This window comes from Patagioenas fasciata, chromosome Z (assembly GCF_037038585.1).
Source record: "Patagioenas fasciata isolate bPatFas1 chromosome Z, bPatFas1.hap1, whole genome shotgun sequence".
Lineage (NCBI taxonomy): Eukaryota > Metazoa > Chordata > Aves > Columbiformes > Columbidae > Patagioenas > Patagioenas fasciata.
The window spans coordinates 31377439-31402172 of NC_092560.1; the positions used below are offsets into that span (position 1 = coordinate 31377439).

The 24734-nt window shown below is 44.5% G+C and overlaps 1 protein-coding gene across 1 annotated transcript; it reads right to left on the reverse strand.

The window, feature by feature from the left end:
* Positions 1–225: 225 nt before the first annotated feature.
* Positions 226–3776, reverse strand: GAS1 (growth arrest specific 1). The gene has a single exon (XM_065860811.2). The coding sequence runs from the start codon at positions 2799–2801 to the stop codon at positions 1842–1844; it is 960 nt and encodes a 319-aa protein (XP_065716883.1). The 5' UTR covers positions 2802–3776; the 3' UTR covers positions 226–1841.
* Between the last annotated feature and the right edge of the window lie 20958 nt (positions 3777–24734).

A 24734-nucleotide genomic window follows, 5' to 3' on the forward strand; every position in this document is an offset into this window, starting at 1 on the left:
CGAAACGCTTGCCACCTCTGTGTGATGTATTTCTCACCATTTACTTGTTTGCATGCCTAGGAGCATTTCTAAGAGTGTCAGTGAGAGCAACGCGCCTCCACTTCACGAAGAAAGCACGGCGCACTGCTAATTCCACATCCATACAGGAGCAGTATCCCTGAATTGCTTTACTCCCTTCTGGCACTGGCAAGTTACCATGCCAACGCATTATAAAATCAGCCACTCTTTTAAAGTAGTACTTTCAAAGCTGTATTTACTTCTTGCATGTAATTATTCATTAAAGTAAGAATAGCAGTAATTTACATCTATGTAAAGTATTACAGGCAGACAGAGATTTGTTTGTTGTTTTTGGTTTGTTAATTCTGTGGTTTGCTTTCCCCCCCCGCACCCTCCTCCAACCTCAGGTGCCGAGAGTTCAAGTGTCCCTGGAAAACAATTTCACTACACCCATTATTTAAAGCTCTTTCTTTACTAATTTACACGTTTAGAAAATACAAAAAGCCATACATATTTAAAACACAGGCCGTTTTTACACCTTCTATAAAAAATACAAGGTTTAAGGCAGCTCAGAAATGTGTTTATACAATTCTACAACGTTCATAAAGTCTCTCAAAATAAGAAAGTTAAGTTCCAATCTATAAAATACACTGTACATTTGATGTTCTAGACAATGCTTCACCGAATCACTGTTGCTGATATCCCCTTAAACATAAAATGAAATATGTACGTTTTCAGAAAAGAATAGTAAATGCAATTATCTGGCAAATAGGATGTGGATTTAAAACTTTTTCTTAAATAAATTATCCCCAAAGCATACAATTTATAAAATTCTATGTACAAAGAAGAGCGACTGGTAACAAATCCCAGTTTTAAATACATTTTTCATATAAGATTTACCAGAGGTCAGCACCCTGATATGACAAGAGGCAATATAACTTTTCAGGATATTTGTACATACATGTTCTCGAGTTTAAAAGTGTCTTTCAAAGATGGCAGTGCAGAGCTCTTTTAAAACAAAAGTTGCATTGTTCACTATAGCCAACAACTCTGAAAAAAGAAAAATCTCTTTTATGTGACTAGGTTAAAGAGGAATAGATGGCTGCTGGCACGCTTTTGTTATAGGGAAGATGTGTGTGCAAGAGGGAGTGCTGTAAACCACAGAATTTATTCAGTCTGCTATTTCCTTAAATTTAATTAATGGCATATGCAGCATAACCCCCTTTCGGGCACCACTGCATCATGAAGAGCGAGGCTTGGCGAATGATAATCAAGTTGTTAACTAACAAGCACGGCAACAGCTTTGGCACCAAGTGTGGATAGCTCACCTCTTTCTAACCTTCATGTCAAAACGCTTACAAACAGCCAGAGCCAGCACGCCATCACCGCCGGGTTCTGCCGGGGTGGGGGCGGCTGGCAGCAGCGGGGAGCCCGCCGCAGCCTCTCCGTCAGCCCGTCCCCTGCCGCTAACACCGGGCAGGGGGGCAGCAACTGCATAGTGCACACTCCAGACCAAGAGCCGAAAAACGAGAGCCCGCAGGCCACTCCGCCCCGGCGGCTGGCCCGCAAGGCCGCAGCGGCTCAGCCAGCCCAAGGCTGCCGTGAAGGCCGGGCCGGGCGCGAACGACGGCTGCGAGCAGCAGCGGGGGCGGAGGGGGGACCATCCGCCTTCGGGGAGACGCGGAGGAGGGGGAAGGGGCGCCCGGACCAACGGCCGGAGGTTTAATGGTCAGGGCGTTTAAAACCGCGCCGGGCGAAGGGGCCCCGCCGGCCGGGCCCGCCAGAAGGCCAGCGGCGGCCCGGCGAGGAAGGCCCGGTGCGGAGGAGGGGAAGGAGGGCAGACGCTAGAGCTGCGGCAGCAGCGGCAGCAAGAGGGCGGCCAGCAGCGCGCAGGCCGCGGTGGCGGGTCGGCCGGCGCTATCCGCCTGCACGGGAAAGCCGGGCTCGGAGCCCGCATTGTCCTCCGCGTCGTCCCTCCCCTTCTGGCTCGGCTCCTCCTCGTAGTCCTCGTCGTAGTACTCCTCCAGGCCGCCGTCCGAGCCGCCGCTGCTGCCTGCGCCGTTGCCGCCCATGTCCGCGCCGAAGCAGAGGCGGGCCATGTTCTCCTTGACCGACTCGCAGATGGGCCGCTCCAGCCCGTCGCAGACGCAGTCGTTGAGCAGCACGGCCTTGGGCACGGCCAGCATGTCCTCGATGACGGCGCGGCACTCCGGCGTGCAGCGCAGCCCGTTGAACAGCTTCCCGCAGTAGGTCATGTAGCGGTTCAGCGCCAGGCTGCAGCGGCTGTCCCAGTCGCAGCGCCGCCGCGCCTCCGTGCAGCCCATCACGCCGGGGCCGCCGGCCGCCGGGCTGCTGGTGCGGGGCAGGCAGGGCTCGATGGCGCGCTTGGTGGCGCGGCAGTTCTCGTCCTGCGCGCAGTCGCAGTCCTCCAGCGCCGGGCCGCGCCGGGTGTGGTTGAGCTGGACCAGGGCCGCGATGCAGTGGCTGGGGCACCGCCGCCTGGAGGAGGCGGCGGAGCCTGCAGCGGCCGCCGGGCCGTCCCCGCCGCCTCCCGCCGGCGGCTGCTGCAGGAGCACCGGGGCGCACGCCTCGGCGTACTGGTTGTAAGCGTAGCTGCACTCGGGCTCCCCCTGACACTGCAGCACCGCCTGCCAGCAGATCAGCCGCCGGCCCTGCACCAGCGAGCCCAGCGGCGGCCACACGGCGCCCAGCGCCGCCGCCAGCCACAGCCAGGCGGCCGGCCTCGGCCAGCGGCGCCCGCCGCCGCCTCCGTGCCGAGCGGGCGAGGGCGAGCGGGCCACCATCGCGGGCGGCGGCGGCGGCCGGCGCAGGCGAGCAGGGGAGATGCGCTGGTAGACGACGAGGAGGAGGAGAAGGAGCTGCCGCCCGTAGAAAAGTTTGCAAATTTCCCGCCGGCCGTGTGCATGAGGTCTCCTCGCATCAATCCATCTGCGCCGGGCTCCCAGGCCCTCCAGCCCCCGGCAGCTGGAACCGGCGAGGCCGCCGTACGAAGCAGGCGCCCGGGGCCGTCCCGTGTCCCACACCCGCTGCTCCCGGCTTGGCGACGGCGGCGAAGGCGCTGGGAGAGATGGGGTGAATCAGTGCAAACGGGGTCTCGGAGGAGAGCGGCTTCGGAGTGGGCTGATGGACTTCCAGGCTGCGCCGGGAGAGCTCATGGTGCTGCCCTGCTCCTCATGCAGTTCCGTTTGTTTTTTCTTTTTTTTTTTTTCTTTTTTTTTTGCACAAAATAAATGCCCAGCTGCTGCCGCTGCCTCCTCGGGAGCTTTTAACTCTCCGCTCGCAGCATCTCTGCACATGCCAGCCGCTTCGATCCCATTCGCAGTCCCGGCTCCGCTCACTCCCTCTTGGTACGCCTTGCACTTTCGGGTGGCGGGGAGAAGAAACGCCTCTCCCCGTTAGCAAGAAGATAGCACGGGGAAAGAAGAGGCAGCCTTCAGGGTCTCTTTCTCTCTGGGCGACTGATGCTGCGTCTGTTGTCAACAAGCCCTGCAAGCTGCTCTGCGGATCCGTCTGTGGATCTTTTTTTCTTTGCAAGGCTTTAAATACAAAAGTGCCCTCCGAGCAGCAGCAACGTGCTCTGATTAGGCCTCATTATGCATGCATGGAAAAGCAAACAAACAAAAAAAATTAGCAACGCTTCTTCTTTTACACATCCCCCCAGCCTGCGCTCTCTCGCTCTCTTTCTCCTTTTCTCCACTTCTTTCTCCCCTCGCTCGGCCCCCTTTCCCTGCTTCGCCACTTGCTATTGGTCCAGCCTGTTGTTGAAACTTTTTTTCGTCCCCTCCTCTCTTTACGATCTGCTAGAGGGAGGGAAGGAGAGAGGGGGGCTGGAGGGCAGCTCACATTCAAAGCTTGAAAGGAAAGGCTTAAGGAGAGTGACAGCCCCCCGAGGAGCCCCTCCTCCCGTTAAGGCGGCGCGGCGGCGGTGCGGGAGGCGCGGAGCGGCGGCGGCGCGTACCGGGCGCTGCGGAGCTGGCCGGGCGGCGGCGGCGCCTCCCGGGAGCACCGAGCCCTGTGCCGCGGAGGCGGAGGGCCAGGCGGCCTGGGTCTGCGTGCTGCTTCTGCAGGGATGTTCTTCTTAAACTGATCCTGCTCCTTACGGCAGGGAACAAAAAAGGTCTCTAGCCTGAGTGATGTGTGTACCCAAACTTCCCACTGAGTCAAGTGAGGGCAGAGCTGCTTCCCGAAAGGTAGGGAGGATCAGCCTCAAAAGGGGACCGACTTTGTTCTTACTGAAATCTGAACGCAGCCCCGGATTTCAGTGTGTCAGTACGCTGAGACAGAGCAAAGCTTGGTCTCTTAGTGGTGTACTGCGACCCCGTAAATACTGCGACCATGTAAGTATTGCTTTGCTATGCCTTCAGTATTGCAGCATTCTTTCCACTTAACGATTTTAAACTCATTCAGCTCAGCTTCTCGCTTGAGGTTTTTGTGCACAGGCTTAAGACACTGACCTACGAGGATGCCTGTTGACAGAAATACAGTAGATCTCAGTATAGTTCTTTGATGCCTTGTAAAGATCTGCCAACTAGTAAAAAGTTGTTTCAAAGCTAAGAGGATGAAATGTGTTTCATTGAAGGCAAAAGTACCTTGCTGACGTCCTGCCTTGCTGTTACACTCTCTGTTCAGTTTGCTTTGCTTATAATGAAGTAGACACAAAAATAGAAATATTAAGGCACAACTAGAAGGGCATAACAAATTAAGTAGTGTTGCAGTTACCCATCGCCTTTCGTTTTCGTGCTACCTTAATTCCAGAGCAACGTCGTCTCCAACCACAAGGGGCATCGGTATCTGCTGCCTGTCAAAACTGCCGCTTTTTTTCATCCTGAGACTATCAACTCCATCTGTCACAAAAATTACGACTAAATCTATTTTCCAGAAACTCGGGGATCTTGGAATCCTATGCGGTGTGGACTGATGTCTGTCTGAAAGTGTTTGGAAGGTGGAATGGCTGTGTGATGTGGCTGGGAGTCAGGATGATTGATGTGTTGAGAAGCATTCGTAAGGATTTGCTCCATTGTCAGTTTTACAAGCTGCTTGTCTTTCTCCTTCAGTACAGCCTTGCCTCTTCTGGTGCAGAAATTGTGTTTGCTTGTGTTTTTAAATCTGTGAAAACTGCATCCAGAAAACCTGCTTTAATCCACCTAGTTTAGAGCTGTTTCTTTCAGTTCTTGCGTAACAGTGTTATTAAAAATACCAGATGCCGTTCAGGCGGAGTGCAGTAAATACACATTACTATCTACACTGGGTTCATGCATGCATTACTTTGCAGCCCTATTCGCCTATGATAATGCTGGTACTGGTGGATGTTGTCTACTTTGAGGTGAGTAAGTTAAAGACAACACTGCAGACACTGTACAAAGTGCTGCTGCACTGCCTGATTGCTAGGGAAACCAGTCCACCTTGGTGCAGCTGGAAAGAAGGGGTCTGGATGCTGGAATGTTCCAGGTGCAGGGAGTCTGAGGATTGCAATGGGACAGGATCATGCTTTGGTGTGAGACAGGGGCCTCCTGAGCTTCCCCAGCATGGGAGAGGAGGAATGGCTGGCTATTCGTCCCAGTGAGGCGGCTTTCTGCGGACAGCTGAGGGATGAGCTCTGCCCCCTCCCAACTCCTGCCTTCATCTGCAAAATCCATCCAGCTCGTCTGTCCTTCGCTTCTGGAACAGAAAGCAGGCCATTTGTGAGGAACTGCAGCAGCTGAACTTCGGACCTCCCAGGAGGGGGAGTAAAGGAGCCTTCAGTGCCGACCTGGCATCCCTGAGCCGCTGTGATGCTGCTGCCTGAGCAGGAGGAGGATCAGTGCATGGTCCCACTAGTGCTGACAGGCTTCCCTGCATGGAGGCTGTTCATTTTGCCTGCTGGTCTGAAAACCAGGCCATAGTATGAAGCATTGCATTTTCACATACACCTTTCAGTTAAACAAATGCAAGTTTCTTAGGGTAATTATAATAATGAAAATATTGACTTCGAGGTTGGGAATTTGGAATCATCTTTGGTATCATACAGATGACAAAAATCGTAACAGAGGATAGCTGGACTCTTTCCACACCCTTTAGCTATGTAGACTATGATCATCTACATATCGGATTATGTATCCTTTGTCAATAAATTAACTTCTTAAAATAATTTAAAAACATAGTAGTCTGTCTTTATTTAATGAACATTTGGATTGTGTCTGGATTTGTAACTGCCATTTTGGGTAAGGACTTTGGGGTTCACGGTGCTCTGTTGGAGGAAGGAATCCTTTTCTTGTGTGTAACTAAACCTAGGGAAATAATTCTTATTGAATGCAGGTTTTTTATTAATTGAAATTGTATTGCTGAATTCAGCTATTTGGTGTTTGGAGTAGCTCTAAAAGTAATGAGGAAGGCATTTATTGCTCTTTTTTTACAAAGTACTATTTAGGAAAATATATCCCAGGACTCGACATTAAAATAAGATCCGATAGCTTTCTGAATTCCCATGGTTATGCAGTTTTCTGTTCACCATCCTTTCCTGTTTTAGTGATTAATTTTGTTCTTTACACCAGCTCTCCAAATTATTATAGAGTAGTAGTCTTCCATCACTAGGCATCATTTTGGCAGCTAGAAAAGCCAGTATGTATCTGATCTGGATTTATTGGAAAGACTCCTAGGCACCTTTTGTTTAATCCTGTTGTCTTTTCCCCCTTTTTATTTCACACCCTTTCCTAACAGATCTCCATTCAAACTCATATTTTCTTTAATTCTTTCTCTGAACTATTTTACATTGAGAGTGCTCAGAAAATGAGACAATCAGGTAGACACAAATACAGTTGACCTTAGAATTCAGTCATTCTTATTCAGTTGTAATTAAAAATACATGACATGTTTATGTGGTTAGTTCCTCTCACATTATTTCTAAGCACACTTCTTTTATTGGTTTATATTGCTTTTTCTACATTTCAGGAGATTTACAACTGCTGTTAAAATGTCTGGCAGGAGACCTGTGAATTAATTAGTTGGTAAAATTTCAGTTTGTGCATCCAGTAATATCTTAGTTAGTGCCTGGTGGAGATATACTGTGAGAGAGCACTTCTTTTTGAAGAAGGGATTGAATTCTCTATGAATAGAGGATTTCACCTGCCCATGAAAGGTAACCTCTCACTGAACTGTCAGTAGTTCCCAGATCCTTCGCATTGCAGTGTATGGGGGTTATGGGTGTGTAGAAGTCCTGCTTATGCACCAACATTATTCTGATAGAAATGGCCCAGTGAGGTGTCACTCACAGTAGCCTGTGGAGATGGCTGAGCGTGGGCATGTGCACACTGATGAGTTCTTGGATTTGATGTACCCTCCAAAACCCATAAATAATAACTTCTGCACTCTAAAGTTACAAAAGAAAAACCTTGTGACTTACCAGGTTCCCAACCCAGACTGGAGGGAAGGGGAAATTAATATAATGCTTTTTTAAGTTGTGTCGGTTTCAATGGAGAAATAAGGGCAAGTGGAGGCATCTAAATTAGGTTCTTGCTCCACATCTGGAGTGGTTTATCTTCTTATTGACTCTACAGGTCTGTTTAGGAGATTGGTGTCCTAAGTCAGCCACCAGAACTTGGTGTGAATATTCTCCAAAACAGTCATTTATTCACTACAGTGTGCAGGGATTTACAGTGTGAGCATCCCTCCTCTTTTGCTTTAGTTGGAAAGAAAAATAATGAACAGGGAAGATGGTAAGTAATTGTACTGATTGGCAGTCATGCCTCTGAGTTGAAGTTCATAGCTGATGAGACTTCATGTTGTAGGATCACTTGGTCATTGTTACATTGGCTATATATTTCTGAGTTTATATTTACCAGTGTAAAGTCCCGTGAACATTATTGAGGGCATCCAACACCTGGCCTTCAGGACAATTATTTTGAATTTATTCACCTATATATAATCTAGGAACAGGTTGCAAATGTCTGCTTGCACACCAGTCAGCCTGGAGCTCCTGTTGATACCCTACAGTACTTTATAGCCTTTTTTTCACTCAATGCATGCTACAGACTGCCAGCGTGATTTGTTTGTAGTGCGGTTCTTGAGACTATGTGTTGCGTGCTATGGGACGTAATGTGGGAATATGTGGGAGAGCAAAGCACAATGAGGTAGCATTGGAAGACTATGGGGACTGTGTAGGATCAACTGTTGACTCTGGAGCATGCTATGTATGGATGTGATCCCTAGTTGCCTCTCAGAAGACAGCCTGGGAATGAACTAACATGTATGCTGGGTGGAACTGGAGTCACTCAATCCACAAGCAACTGACTGTACTTCAATCTCTGAGGTGTTATGGGAGCGGAAGATAAGATTAAGTGCAGATAGTTCTGTCTTGTTATAGGAAGGGGATGGACATATAAAGAGAATGTGGAGTGGCCTTGTTTGAAAGAGTTTGAGGCAGGATATCATTAGTCATTTTGGAATATTGATGACTTGAGTCCTGCAAATACAGTGCTGTAATGGTTAACTGCATACATAAAATAATAAAATTATACAATCATAGAATAGTTTGGGTAAGAAGGGACCTTTAAAGGTCATCTAATCCAGCTCCTCTTGAATGAGTGTCTTCAACTAGATGAGGATGCTTAAGCCCTGTGCAACCTGACCTTGAATGTTTCCAGGGATGTGGCATCTGCCACCTCTCTGGGCAACCTGTGCCAGTGTTTCACCACTCCCATCATAAAAAATTTCTTCCTTATATCTTCTCTCAATTTCCTATCTTTTGGTTTAAAACTATTACCGCTTGTGCTATTGCAACAGGCCCTACTAAAAAGTCTGTCCTCATCTTTCTTATAGCCCTTTTTAAGTACTGAAAGGCCACAATAACCTCTCCCTTATCTTCTCCAGGCTGAACAACCCCAACTCTCTCAGCCTGTCCTCACAGCAGAGCTGTTCCAGCCCTCTGACCGTTTTTGTGGCCTCCTCTGGCCCCTCTCCAACAGGTCCATGTCTTTCCTGTACTGAGGGCTCCAGAGCTGGACACAGGACTCCAGGTGGGGTCTCACCAGAGCAGAGGGGCAGAATCACCTCCCTCAATCTGCTGGCCACGCTGCTTTTAATGCAGCCCAGGGTATGGTTGGACTTCTGGGCTGCGAGTGAACATTGCCAGCTGCTCTCAATCCCTTCATCCCCCAGCCTGTATTGATACCTGTGATTGCCCTGACCCAGGTATAGGACCTTGCACTTGGCCTTGTTGAACCTCATGAGGTTCGCATGAGCCCACTTCTCGAGCTTGTCCAGGTCCCTCTGGATGGCACCCTGTCCCTCAGGTGTGTTAACTGCACCCCTCAGCTTGGTTTCATACGCAAACTTGCTGAGGGTTCACTCAATCCCACTGTCTGTGTCATTGATGAAGACATTAAACAATACTGGTCCCAGTATGGAGTCCTGAGGGACACCACTTACCACTGATCTCTATCCAGACACTATGCACTTGACTACGTACCCTCTGGATGCGACCATCCAGCCAATTCTTCATCCACTGAAGACTCCACACATCAAATCCATGTCTTGCCAATTTAAAGAGTAGGATATTGTGGGGGGCCATGTCAAAGGCCTTACAAAAATCCAGACAGTCGATGTCTGTAGCCCTTCCTTTGTCTACTTATGTAGTTACTCCATCGTAGAAGGCCACTAGGTTGGTCAGGTAGGTCTTACCCTTGGTGAAGCTACCACAGCTGTCTCGAATCACATCCCTGTCCTCCATGTGCCTTAGCAGAGCTTCTAGGAGGATCTGTTCCATGATCTTCCCAGGCACAGATATGAGGCTGACAGGTCAGTAGTTACCGGGGTCCTCCTTTCTACCCTTTTTAAAAATGGTTGCCATGTTTCCCTTTTTCCAGTCACCACAGACTTCACCTGACTGCTGTGACTTCTCAAATATCATGGAGTGTGGCTTGGCAACTATATCAGCCAAGTCCCTCATGACTCTGGGATACATTGTGTCACTTCTCATACACTTACATATGTTCAGGTTCCTCAGGTAGTCACAAACCTGATCTCTTACAGTGGGAGGTACTTTGCTCCCCCAGTCCCTGCTTTGAGGTCCATCCACTCAAGAGGATACATAAACTTGCCTTAAATATATTTTTGATTCAGTGTCTTCTTTTCTTTTTTTTTTTTTTAAATGCCTTTTGCATTTGTAATATTTACTTAATATATCAGTAGCATGCTTGTAAAGTTGGAGATTGTTATTTATATATGAAATAGTAAGTATTATTGAGAGTATTTACCCAGTGCATCCAGTACAGTAAACATGAAGATATTGCACAATATTTTGCTGGACTTCTGCTTTTTTGAACTCTGTTCCAATCTAAACTGCAAACTAGACCACACATACTGTTAAAACAAATCTAAGAACAGAGTAGGACTCCAACCCTTTTTTGGTCCTAACAAAGTGAAGGCAACACAGTTCTGGTCACCTGTTAAGCTAGTTAGATAAAGGTTTTAAATAACCGTGTTCTACAAAGATGGATGTAAACCACACACACTCTCCCTATATCAAACCAATTTCAACCACCACAGTATTATGTGAGTTCTTTGTTAGACATGTCAGCATATACACACCCAAAAGCAGTTAGATGTCTTTTGTTTGGCTGTTGGTTTTAGTTTGTTGATTTTTTTTTTAATTTTCAGAAGTTTCAAATATTTACCACCAGATATTCCCTGAAGCAGCTAATAGGTTCATATTTTATATTCTGCATGTGCTTCTTTGAATTTCATATAAAACAAGTTTGCAAGAAATAGGAAATTCTGAGTTTCCCTATATGAGGAGCATGAAGAAATTAGAAACTTTGTGGGGAAGGAGAATTCCACTCTATATCATCTGAAGGACAGAAATAAGAGTAGCATTTTCATTTTTGTAGTTTCAGATTACATCAACACAAATGTAACATGTACTCTGGAATCACAATACCTAACTTGGTTTCCTACTTCTTCTACCACCAAATTCTATTTTTGTATTACAATTTGAAGATGGCTGCAGTAAAATATTCACTCATTCCTGATCTGTTCAATTTAGTAGGTAAGCTTGAGGTATCCTGTGATGATATTTGCCTAAGGTCTTGTTTACACGCAAAAGTAGCCATGGTTAAAATAAAGCCATCTTTCAAAACTGTTTGATTAAAATAATAAAAATCTAATTCAACATAGATTTGGAGTTTGCAAACTGATTTTGGGTGTGTTTCAATAGGTCTCTTTAAGCACAGCTGGCTTCATATCATTGAGAAATGGTGATGTCTTTATTGACTTGACCTGCTGTAAGAGTGTCAGATTTGTTTATTACACCTTCTTAGAAGAGTTTCATTCTTTTTTTGTACTAAAACAAAATGTGTGTAGACTAAATAGTACGCTAAACATGAAACAGTCATGCAAATATTTCAGAGTCCTGACCCAAATTACCAAATTAAAATAAGTCAGTGTTACTCAATAAATAAACAAATGTAAGTGTGCTCAGGCAAGGATTTTCTCTGATTTAACTAAATCTTTTAAAAGGCAGTTTTAGTTAATCAGTGCAACTTTTGGTATGGTCAGCAGCTTGAACTCCATTTATTTCAGTTGTTCCTGTACTTGAAATATGAGATGAGATGAATGAATATAGATTTTTATATGGAGGGAAATAGCTTGGATAATTTGCAGGTTTTATGGCAAGAACAGCAGCTACATTCATGCAGATACATGCATCTTTCTTCCTACACTTCACCTGAAATTAAAAGATGTCAAAGCAATCAGTAGAGTTCCGCTCCATTCCTCTACTACGCCCTTAGCTGTGGTATCTGAATGCTGGGATGAAAGAAAAATGCCTTTGTGTTTTAAAAGTTTAATTTGCAAAAGTGATGAATGATTCAGTAACTTCCATAGTAGGGGCACAGTCTGAGACATCTCCAGACAGCCTGATTTTCAGAGTATGTTGAGCACCTAACCTTTGAAAATCAGATTTTCTAGTTTGACATTCAAGAAGGAATCATTCAGAGTCACAGATGATAGCTTTGAAATGGTATCTCCTTTCTGCAGCTAACAAAAATTAAGGGCTTCAGAAATGATGGAGAAACACAGGCAGTCATAAACTTGTCACTGTGCCAATAATAAGCATGAAGATATTGAGCTGGGAGATCTCAGTAACAACACCACATAATAACTGTGGTTTTCTTTTCAGGTGAAATATTGTGTTCAGGGCTTTAATCCATCATACTACACTGAGCCACCAGCCATTCTCAGATGTGTTGCAAATGAGCATTTTGTTCTTTCTAACAAACAGTAATCATTTTCTGTGTGCATTGGGGAGGTGAGCTATGCTTGTCGTTCTGCTTGCCTGAAGCAACTGCTCTTTTCATAATTCCCCAAAAGGGATGAATCAGATTAGGAAGACTGTAAAGATGAGACTAAAGTCAATACTTTTGGGAAAATGGTTAGCAACAGCGGTGCTCTGGAGACTTGCCCAGCTCTGGGAACTGAGTTGTATGCTGGCATCATGCTGCTTTCTGGAGCCAGACCTAATATCCATGGCTGGATAGCCCAAACATGTCCAGAGGCTTACAGATATTAGACATTAGAGAGGGAAAAGAGGTTTTGGAACATTCTCAATCCCTATTGCAAGGTTATGGAGTCAGTGTGAGATCAGTCATTGTATTAGATTTTCCAGTGGTTTATTTTGGCCTATTTTTGAATGTTGTAAGTGATAAGTTAAGGGGTTACTACGATTTTCTTTCAATAGATTTCTTTGTTTGGAAACATCTCTTAGAACTGATGCAAATTTTTGCCACTTTTATATGCTGTTGTGCATAGCTATACTTCATTTTCCCACCCAGCTCATTCTCTCAATGTTAATTCCTGTATTACTAATAAGATTAATTATTAATTATTGAATAATTAGTTATGCCTGATACCCATGCCAATTCATTTCATTGTGCTGCACGAGAAACTGCTATTTGTGTAGAACTGTCTAGTCACTTTTATCTGATGTATTACCATTCAGAGCTGAAGTAGAGCTAAAGCTGGCTAAGGTTAGAATTTAGTATAACACCATCTCAAATAGTCTTGTAAAATCCAGTCAACAGCATCTGTGTGTGCTTCGTGGTGTTCTTCCATCAGTTTTATACATCCACCCTACAGATCTATTTAGTTCTTGTTTCCTCCTTTTGTTCACACCCTTTGCCCCATTTTGGACATCCTGCTTGTGCTTATGAGCTACAAGCTGTAGTATAAAGGCTTAGAAATAGTGGAAAGGATATTCCCTAAATTAAGGTCCATGTCTTAGGAGAAAAATAGCCTTACAAATTTAAACCCTGTCTTTACCTTCCATGTTTGGAATATGATTCTTTAACTTATCTGTAGAAGAGAGAAAGTTACCTCTTATCTGCGTGCTTCTATCTTAAGGTCCAAGTTGGATTTGTTCCAGCAATGACCTGAGTTAACTTTGCAGAACACTTGGTTTCATTCTATTTCTTTCTCACCAGTGGGAAGAGGCTTTAGAGATGCTGTAAAAACGAGGTTTTGCAATACACTCATGGTAGATCTTTTGGGGTTGCAAAGCTAGTCCTGCTTGAAAACTTTCTAATATTCTGTTTTCAAAGGATATGTCTATTTCATAGTTGGTTTTAACCTGTGTTATATAACTGCTGTAAACATAATTTTTTGACAGAAAAGTGGGATCATTAACTGGTTGCTTGTTTTGGGTTAGCTGGGCCTTATGACTTCCAACTTGTTATTTCTCCCCAACTGTCATGAATTCTCATACACTGAAAAGCTTGGCAGTGTGTTCGAATGTGGATAATCTGACTTTTAGTGAAAGGCAGTGAATTTCCTCAAGGTCAGATCAAAGGATCATATACGCATGTGGGTAGTACCAGTGTCTTTTACTTTTTTTTTCACCATTCTTTATTCCATTGCAGAATGGTTGCCCGTTGTGATAACATCTTTATACTTATTTTTTCCCTTGCATTTTTCTCTCTCAGGCCTTTTCTTGATGAGATTTTTTTTTTTTTTTTTTTCGGTCCCAGCAGAGAAGAAGCTCTCTATTTGACCAGACCTATTGTTACTGCTGTGGCCTCTCTGGTTGTCTTTTGCCAACTTCCTGAACTGAGTGTCCCTTCATGAAATTATTTGTTAAAGGCAAAGCATTGTACCAACTCATATCTAAATGTGTATGTGTGAGAATGTTCATCAAGATCATTTGGGTGGCCGTCTTGAATTCTTTTTGTGGATTTGAGGACATTCTAGAGACCAGGAGTTACTTCCAGGCGGAAAATTACAGTCTGCATGGCACACTACAAATATTCAAGGCTTATAGCTCAGCTCAGCTCAGATAGTTCAGAGCAAGCCATTATTTGAATGACTTCACATAAAGTGTTCAGTGAATTATTAAAGAATGTGACAAAATGGACATTACCTTGCACATCATTTGAGAACAGAAAATGGGGCAAAAGCTGTCAAACAAGAAGCTTGTTGTGAACAGTTCAGGCAGTATTAGTCTTCTTTTAGGTGGAATGTGACCCTGGTAACCCTGAAGTGTGAGATAGACCTTTGATGTTCAAGGGGATTCAGAATTAGGCAGACAGAGTTCATCCAGCCTGAGACGATAGTAAGTGCTGGTACAAACTCTCCCTTTCAGTCAAACCAGGCCTGGTTTGCAACCAACCTTGAAACTGAGGACTAGATCAAATAGAATATTTTTAAGATCTGAGCAAGAGGTGGCAAGACAATTGCTCCTTTAAAAATAATTCAAAAAATGTATATGAAGATAAGAAGGAAAGAAAATTGAGAGGAAACAGTAGACATAACAAGAAAGAGAAGTTGCTCTTTTCTCCTATCTTCTCACTTGTTTTTGAATAGGTAATTAACACACATTGAACTATTATTGTCATCATTATCACATTAGCATTTACTGTGCTGGAACATTTAGCAAGGAAAAAAATACTTCTGTCTTTTATATGTTTGGTTTGCCAAGTCAGTGAAAGAGAAACAGGTTGGTTGGTTTGTTTGTTTTCAGAAAACATTAATGTTGTAGAGACAATGTCCTCATCACATGTGAAAATGTAATTTTTCTCCACTTCTGGCCTTTTAGATTTCAGTCTAATTCCAGTAATGTTCACATCTGTAGGATGTTCCTGGATGTGAGAATTTCCATTGGATATGTACAGCTATGTAATAAATAAGTCCATATACTCGAATTGCAAACCTGGAAAGCACAGGAAGAATGCAAGTTACATTTCCTTTGAAACAAGTAGGCATTTATGGTCATTTTGGATCAAAATCACTGCTGTACAAATAACCAGCAAAAAGTCCTGCGTATCCTCTTTCTGAAACTCCAATTTAAGTGCTTAAAACTGGGCAGATTTAAGGTTGAAGGAGAGTGTCTGTCTATATGGTCCATTGTAGTAGTAGTAAATTCGACGAATCCAGACGCCGGCATAAGCTCTTTGATCAAACGGGCGGGCCGGGCGAGAGTAAGGAGTCTAATTCAATGTGAATTTACCATCCGTACTCTTTAACGAACTCTTAAACAACACTGAATATCAATGTCCCCGAGACCACGTTTTTCCAAGCCTTATATACTCTATACCAAAAGGCCATGCGGCAAGTGCAGGCTACAATTGGTTACACTCACAGTCACTCATCCCCCCCCACTATGGTGATTGGCTGCAGGGCACTGTTCACAGACTCTTCGCGCGCAGCGGCAACGCCCCTCCTGCAGCCTGGGTCGAGGGCAGAGCAGCTTCTGTTTACTTTCCTTTTGTCTCTGGTGTCTCAGGGAAATCCTTCCGTGTAGCACAGCTGGATCAAGCCCTGGCTTGTTCACAGCACACAGCCAGAGACTCTCCACAGTCCATCTATGTCAGGAAATACTTTTATGCAGGGAACAGGTTTTTGTCCTAAGGAAATCTGACAGAAATAGGCTTGGTTCACGAAACATGCCCTGGAAAGAGTGAGAAGGTGGAAACTCTTCTCTGCACTGGTAAGATGGTGAAAACCCAACTGCAGTTGGGTTGTGGCTGTTAGAACCATTGGTATCAACTGCATCAGAAAGCACTGCCCTGCAGTTTGGGTCAATATTTCTCCAGGAATGTAAAGCCATTTGCTAAGCCTTCTCAGATGTTCTCCTCATGTTCTCCTCCACTGGATTGTTTTTGTCTGCCATAGAATTTTTTCATAGAATCATAGAATCATTTTGGTTGGAAGAGACCCTCAGGATCATCGAGTCCAACCATAACCTAACTCTGGCACTAAACCATGTCCCTAAGAACCTTGACTAAACACTTTTTGTACACCTCCAGGGATGGTGACTCCACCACTTCCCTGGGCAGCCTGTTCCAATGGTTGACAAACCTTTCTGTGAACAAATTTGTCCTCGTATCCAATCTAAACCTCTCCTGGCACAACTTGAGGCTATTTCCCCTTGTCCCATCACTTGTTACTTGGGAGGAGACCAGCACCCTCCATGCTACAACTTCCTTTCGGGTAGTTATAGACAGCAATAAGATCTCCCCTCAGCCTCCGTTTCTCCAGGCTAAACAGCACCAGTTCCCTCAGCTGCTCCTCATAAGACTTATGCTCCAGATCCTTCATCAGCTTCATCAACCTTCTCTGCACTCTCTCTAGTATCTCAGTGTCTTTCTTATGAGGATTCAATGTGGGGCCTCACCAGTGCAGAGTAGAGTGGCACATTCACTTCCCTAGTCCTGCTGGCCACACTATTCCTGATACAAGCCAAGACGCTGTTGGCCTTTCTGGACACCTGGGCACACTGCTGGCTCATGTTCAGCTGGCTGTCAATCAACACCCTCAGATCCCTTTCCACCAGGCAGCTTTCCAGCCACTCTTCCCCGAGCCTGTAGCGCTGCCTGGGGTTGTTGTGACACAAGTGCAGGACCTGACACTTGGCCTTTTTAAACCTCATACAACTGGACTCACCCCACGATCCAGCCAATTCAGATCCCTCTGTATGACCTTCCTACCCTCCAGCAGATCAATGCTCATGCCCAATTTGGTATCATCTGCAAACTTACTAAGGGTGCACTCAATCCCCTCATCCAGATCATTGACAAAGAGATTAAACAGAACTGACCCCAATACTGAGCCCTGGGGAACACCACTCATGACTGGACACCAACTGGATTTGGCTCCGTTCAACGCAACCCTTTGGGCTCAGCCCTCCAACCAATTCTTCACCCAGTGAAGAGTACACCCATCCAGGCCGTGAGCTGCCAGCTCCTCCAGGATGATGCTGTGGGATACAGTGTCAAGGGCTTCTCTGAAATCTAAGTACACAACATCCACAGCCTTTCCCTCATCTACTAGGTCGGTTACCTTGTCGTAGGAGATCAGGTTGGTCAAACAGGACCTGCCTTTCACAAACCCATGTTGACTGGGACCGATCACATGGTTTTCTTGTAGGTACCATGTGATGTCACCCAGGATGATCTGTTCCATGACCTTCCTTAGCACAGAAGTCAGACTGACAGGTCTGTAGTTCCCTGGATCTTCCTTCCAGCCCTTCTTGTAGATGGGCATCACGTTAGCCAACTTCCAGTCAACTGGGACCTCCCCAGTTAACCAAGATTGCTGATAAATAATGGAAAATGGCTCAGTGATCACTTCCACCAGCTCCCTCAGCACCCATGGATGAGTCCCATCTGGCCCCATAGACTTGTGGGTGTCCAAGTGGTGTAGCAGGTTGCTAACCATTTCCCCTTGGATTATTTGGGCTTCATTCTGCTCCCCATCTCAGTTTTCTGGATCAGGGGGCTGAGTATCTGGAGCACAACTGTTCTAACTATTAAAGGCTGAGGCAAAGAAGGCATTTAGTACCTCAGCCTTTCCCTCATCTTCTGTCACTATGTTTCCCCCTGCATTCACCAAGGGAGGAAATTCTCCTTAGCCCTCCTTTTGTTGCTGATATGTTTATAGGAACATTTCTTGTTGCCTTCTACAGTGGTGGCCAGGCTCAGCTCTAGTTGGGCTTTGGCCCTTCTAATTTTCTCCCTGTATAACCTCACAGAGTTCCTGTATTCCTTTTGAGTAGCCTGCCCCTCCTTCCAAAGGTTATAAATTCTCTTTTTATTCCTAAGTTCCAGCTGCAGCTCTCTGTTCAGCCAGGCCAGCCTTCTTTCCCACCAGCTCGCCTTCTGGCACTCAGGGACAGCCTGCTCCTGCACCTCTAAGATTACCTTCTTGAAGAGTGACCAGCCTTCCTGGACTCCTTTGTCCCTCAAGACTGCCCCCCAAGGGACTCTGCCAGCCAGCCTCCTAAACAGGTCAAAGTCTGCCCTTCGAAAGTCCAAAGTAGCAGTTCTGCTGACCACCCTTCTAACTTCTCCAAGGATAGAAAACTCAGTCATTTGATGATCACTGTGCACAAGGCAACCTCCAACTGACAGGTCGCCCATGAGTCCATCTCTATTTAAAAACAAAAGATCCAGTGGGGCTTCTTCCCTAGTAGTCTCAGTAATGGGCTGTGTCAGGAAATTGTCTTCCATGCACTGCAGGAACCGCCTGGACTGTTTCCTCTCTGCTGTGTTGTATTTCCAGCAGACATCTGGTAGGTTGAAGTCCCCCATAAGAACAAGGGCTAGCGATCAGGAGACTTCTCCCAGCTGCCTGCAAAATATTTCATCTACCTCTTCATCCTGGTTGGGTGGTCTGTAGCAGAACCCCACCTGGATGTCCGCCTTGTTGCCCTTCCCCTTGATTCTCATCCATAGACACTCAACCCTATCATCACCCTCATCAAGCTCAAGATAATCAAAACACTCCCCAACATACATGGCTATTCCACCACCTCTCCTTCCTTGCCTATCCCTTCTGAAGAATTTATAGCCATCCATTGCAGCACTCCAGTTATGAGAGTCATCCCACCATTCTGTGATGGCAACTACATCATAGTTTCTCTGCTTGCAGCTCCTCCTCTTTGTTGTCCATGCTGCCTTCATTCCTATAGATGCACTTCAGCTGTGCTATTGATCCCACCACCTTTTTCTGGTAAGAAGCCCTAATTCCTTTGTGGCCATCATCAAGTGCTTCCACATTTTCTAACACATCAATATAACCCTTGTATTTCTCCTACTGCATGACTCTCCATCCCCTGCCTCCACTGAGACGGCACATCGAATGGCCTTGCTAACACTACCCTCAAATGCTGGCATGTTGCCCCTGGGTTTGCCTCTGCCGCACCTGGTTTCCTCCCCTTCCCCTTTCAGATCTAGTTTAAAGCCCTCTCAATGAGTCCTGCTAACTTCTGCCCCAGAATCCTTTTCCCCTTTTGAGACAGGTATGTTGTATTTATTGATAGCAGGCCAGGAACAAAGCTAAATTCAGTAAATGAAAATTATTAAAACTGCTTTGTATTTGACAAAAATACAAATGTATTTTTTTCACACCAAAATAAGTAAAATTATTGAACTGTAGTGTTGTTTATGAGGAAATAGCTTTTCTCATTTTTTAGCTAAGAGGTAGCGTACAAGATTATTTGTTTCAAAACAGGATAATTTCCTGTAGTTTCCTAAGTCTTGTCTTGTAAAGGTAGAAAAACAGAACTATCAAAAAGACTGTATGATATATAATGCGCACTGTGTTTTCTGAACCTTGGAAAGAACAGTTCTTTCAGTGCCCTCTCCTTGCTCTCAAACCTAAGTAATCTGTTACCCACCACTGCTCTTAGCAGATGGCTTCCCTGTGGAATGAACTAGTCCTGTTCCAGGAACAAATTCTTGTACTGGGTAAGGTCAAGTGGAATAAGTTTTGGTGACAAAATTTTAATCTTGCTTTGTTGTAAATCATGAGAAAGCCTACTGATTTTCATCAGTGAGAATCCTTAATTGGACCCCAGGTCTCCAGTGATCACTTTGTAAGGTCACAAATCATCCATAATCGACTTTTGAGGTCACAGAGAAACCTCCCTATGTTTGGTTCTGTTCTGACATAGTTTCTTTCTAGCTTTGTGCTTTATATAGTTATAGCAGAATAACATGCTTGGAGCACTTTCATTTTTTTCTCCAGTAAGATGCTAATAAACCACTGGGGATATTTTACAACATGGTCAGTGCTGTTTTGCAATGTTTCATTAGCCACAAATGCACAAGTCACCTTCAGGAATTCCAGATGCCAGACTGAAGCTATTTTTGCAGCTGTTCTATGGGAGCTCATGAAAGTCTTGTTGCCTTTAAAGAAAAAAAATAAAAGACCTTTTTGTGTATCAATCCTTTTGACAGTCCTCTGTAAAGCAAGAAGACGACTCTGTTACAGCTGAGCAGTGTGCAATTTATCCATATACCTATGGATAGTTCAAATATCACCTCTCTTGTCGAATACTTTTGCTGTAGCATTGAAGGAAGTGAATGCCTTTGAATAGTATATTATATACTCCAAAATGCTTTGAATGCTGTTCACTTAATAAAATATTGCCTAAAGCGATGCTATCTTCTGACTATTATATGGTGTTTCATGAGTTGACTTTTAAATTGAATTCCCTGCCATCTTTATGTACTAGAGAACATCTTGAAAAAATCAAGCTACAAACAGTGACTGTTTTCTAAAGGTCAGAGAAATTGTAACGGGGAAAAAAAGAGTCTCTTCTGAAAAGAAATATTCAGGAAGCCCTGAATATTTATATACTGATATCATCTTTAGACCTCCAGGGTGTTTCAGAGTACAGACAGCTACAGTTTTTAATAAAAACGTTTTCCAAACTGAATTTCATTTCTCATTTCAGATATATATAAAAATATTAGTTTCCTGACTCATACTCCTTTGTTTCAGTTTTAACAGTTAATGGTTGGTCCTTTTCCAAAACAATTTTCTGTCCTTTTTAAATGTGCTAAGGCTTGGGATGTAGAACTGCCAATGACTGGAAAAACATATGCAAAAGACTTGCCTACAAGGTAGTGGAAGGGGATGGGTGGTTCATTCCAAATGACCTCCATTTACATTACAATATTTTAGCATGTATTAGCTGGTGAGATAATACACATTCTATACTGCTATTTTAAAAGTGCAGTTGGTTTACTGAGTATTAAGCCAGTGTGCAGATGTGTCTGTTTGTCCATCTGCTCTGAGTGCTCTTTTGGCAGTCCTCCATTTTTCATCCATACTAGGATGTACCAGTATCTACCATTCTTTTCATGGTGATGAGATACCATCTACCTGTTTAAGTGCTAGTCCTACTCAAGATCAGTCAGTTTACATCTGTGCACTATATTGCTGTACCATGCTTTATACACCTGCCCTGAGACCTAAGGAGGAACTGTCTCTGCTTGTCATCTGGGAAAAACTGAAACATCAGGAAGTCCTTGAGATGAAATATTGCCAGGAACATAATTAATGGACTCTGACAGTCATCAAACAGTCTGTGGAGCACAATGGGAAAGGATATCCCTCTTTGTAAAGAGTACAAAGGCCAGGTAGAATGTGAAGGAGCAGAGAGTATGAAGTTCTTGAATAACATCCAATGCAGAGAGATGCAGGTATAACTTGGTCTTGGTCTTCAGTAGCCTTCCAAGCATTGGCAAGCCATATGAGATAGTGTATGTGACAAGACAGTAACTGAGTGGCAGTGAACACAGTAACAGCCTCACAGCCCATCTTTCCACATCAGATTTGCTCTCCTCTGGCAGCGAGCTGTTGGATTTGCAAATGGAAGCAGCCCTATGTTTCTGCATGGCCATGGAGAGCTACCCCGGTGCTCCCATATGTCAACTGTGCACCGTGGCTTGGTAAAAGACATACAATCTGATTGCTGAGGCTGAGTATCAAGGCAGAAGAAGAGATGGTTGCCTTGTGCCTGTAGTTACATAAATATCTTGCCATCTAGTATGGAGTAGTTATAGACAGTGGCTATATATATCCTAGACAGGCTCCACATGAAACATATGTGCACTCACCATGGCCCCAGCAAGACAGGAACTGTGTAGATTCATGGAGGGGCAATGTGTGTGTAAAGTGAAGGGAGATCATCTCATCTGCAAGCACAGGATATGTGAGCTCCTCCTCAGGGGCACTGCGGTTTGTACAGTCCCCAAGGACCATGGGTTATCAGAATGCTACTTTCAGGACCTCCAGACTTTGTATGTACCTGCACAGGTATATAGAAAGACTAAGATATTTTAGGTTCTACCCAGAGGTGAAACTGGGAGCAGTGGCAGGAAATTAGGAAACAAAAAATATTCTCACCTTGGAGAAAATCATTAGGGCATGATAAAATCTTTGTTATTTCTGTGTTTCAACCCTAGACCAGGCAAAACCATAGAATATGTGTCAGAGAGAAGGGATCAGTTTTAGAAAGGTGAACTGTGAGTTGACTGTTTGCATTTTGGCCAAAAAGAATGGGACTGGAGAGGTTTTTTACATACTGTGCCAGTTTTTTCTGGGCATTTATTGAACCTGGGTTTGAAAAGAAGCAGTGAAAAAGAAACATTTGATTTATCAAAGAGATTCTGTACAAGAAATTAACCCTGAAGGAAGAAGGTTCTCTCTGCCTTGAAGCAGATTGGGTGCAGAGAAATCTGCACAAAGGATTCCTTGGTGGGTTCTTCAGCCTGGCAGTGAATAAACAAAGCATTGAAGAAATGCTGAGCCATCCTGTCTGTCTTTCTGGACAAAGAAGTGATGTAAAAGAAGGAGAGCTCGTGCTGTGTGAAATCCCTGGGTGCTGCTGACTTAGGTTCTCATAAAGTGGGGCTGAACTGTAGTATTCCAGCACTATGCATGGACTTGGCAGATAAAAATCACGGCATGATTTGTGACTCCTGAAAACAAATTAATGAATGCAATAAAACTTTATGTTCTCTGTCTCAGAGGTGAGATGAGAAAAAGAGGGAGGAGTGAAGGAGAGGGAGGAGCAGGGTTAGTTGTGGTGTTCTAGTTTGTTGTCTATATCCTGTCCAACTTGTCAGTCTTCACTTCCCCAGCCTCTGGCTTCTTAGCTCCTCAGCCCTTTCCCTTCTCCTTTGTCTCCAATCACTGCAAGGCCTACCATGCCCTCCATACTCTCAGCTTCCATAACCTGTGCCACTCTCACTTTCCCATTGTATTTCTTTGTGCACAACACACTCATTAAAGAATAAATGTACCATACATGCCATATCAGTGTCGTAATTTGTAGTCCTTACTCTTTTTCTTTCATAAACCATCTTTATTCTTTTGTTATCCTTTATACAGATTAAAAAATTTCCTCAAGAAAGAGTTCTGCTGTATTGTTTTCTCTCCACAAGTTCTGTAGCAAAGTGCCAATGTGGCATGTGAAAAGAATGCAGGAAAGAACGATGGGCCATCATAATAAGCTCTGATTAAAGAGATACAGATCATACTCTGGGCAAAGCTGGAATCTGGTGTTCTACTTAGCATCTATCATATGTTCATTCCACATTTAATAGGCATATATGCTAACTACACCTACAGTTTTTGTATGGTTCTCATTATAAGGTCGCTTTTTACAGTTACTGCTAAGTTTGCCAAATTGTTTTAACTGTGCAGGCTGAAAGTTTTCCATTCTAGGTGTCTACTTCACATTGAATTTAGAGGGGCTTTAGAGGAAATAAAGTATGCTATTCATGTTTAAATGAGTTTATCTTCAGCTGACTCTTCAATCCTGCATTTTGAAGCAAGCCTTTTATTTTTGTGGCAAATAAAGAAGAGGGCATGTGCCCCTTGTACCAGATTGTGCCTTTTGTTTGCTTGTGTTGGGTGGTGAAAACAATCCTCACATATTTGGCCATGTTTTGGTTTGGTTTGGTTATGAGTATTTCAGCAGGAACTTAAGAATTAAGCAGCCACTTTTGCCATGGTGTCCTTCTCTGCTGAGCACGGCTCACAGCACACTAGCAGGTGCTGGGTACAATATTTTTTTTCTCAGTTTGTTCTTCTGGGTCTTCCTCTGTCTCCTTTGGGTAGGAAGTTGCAGTCAAAGAAGGTCTAGTTTCTTGATGAGGGCTTCTTCAGCAACTGGATTATTTCTCTACATCTCCTGCTAAACCACCATTTGAGTCTGTCTCTTCTTGTACAATCATTAGCTACATGTTTTCCTGCCCATCCACAGGAGCAAGTGAGGCTGATTGCAGGTGCCCCATACATGCAGTGTGCAGCCACGTTAAAGGTATGCCAAAAAAACAAAATGCCAGCAACTTGTTTTTGACAAGACTGGCATTCCTTTTTCAGTACTTCACACTCCCAGGCTGTGGGTGGGAATAGAGATCACTGAACCTGCAAATGGTCTAGCAAAGTTGTGATCAGAGCATGCCTAGAGCAGCTATGAGGGAGGGCATGCAGTGCAGAGCTAAAGTATGTCATGTCAAATAAATTGTAGGCCCATGAGAAAAAGTGGGAAGGCCAACAATAAATAAAGAATAGCCATCTGTTTACTGAATGAAGCACAACTTGGATGGGTCAGAGGGAGGTTTGTTCATCTTTGTGATAACTTACATATAATATGGATTGGGCAAATGGCATTCAGATTGGGAAGTCTTGCAGCTTCTCATTCCTAATTCTTGAGAGCTTGATCTTCCAGTCTGACATAGCTGTTTAAGAACGTAGAAGGAGACGTGTACAGTCACAGAATCACAGAATCACAGAATGTTAGGGATTGGAAGGGACCTCGAAACATCATCTAGTCCAATCCCCCTGCCAGAGCCTAGATGAGGTTACTACGGAATGTGTCCAGGTGGGTTTTGAATGTCTCCAGAGACTCCACAACCTCCCTGGGCAGCCTGTTCCAGTGTTCTGTCACCCTCACT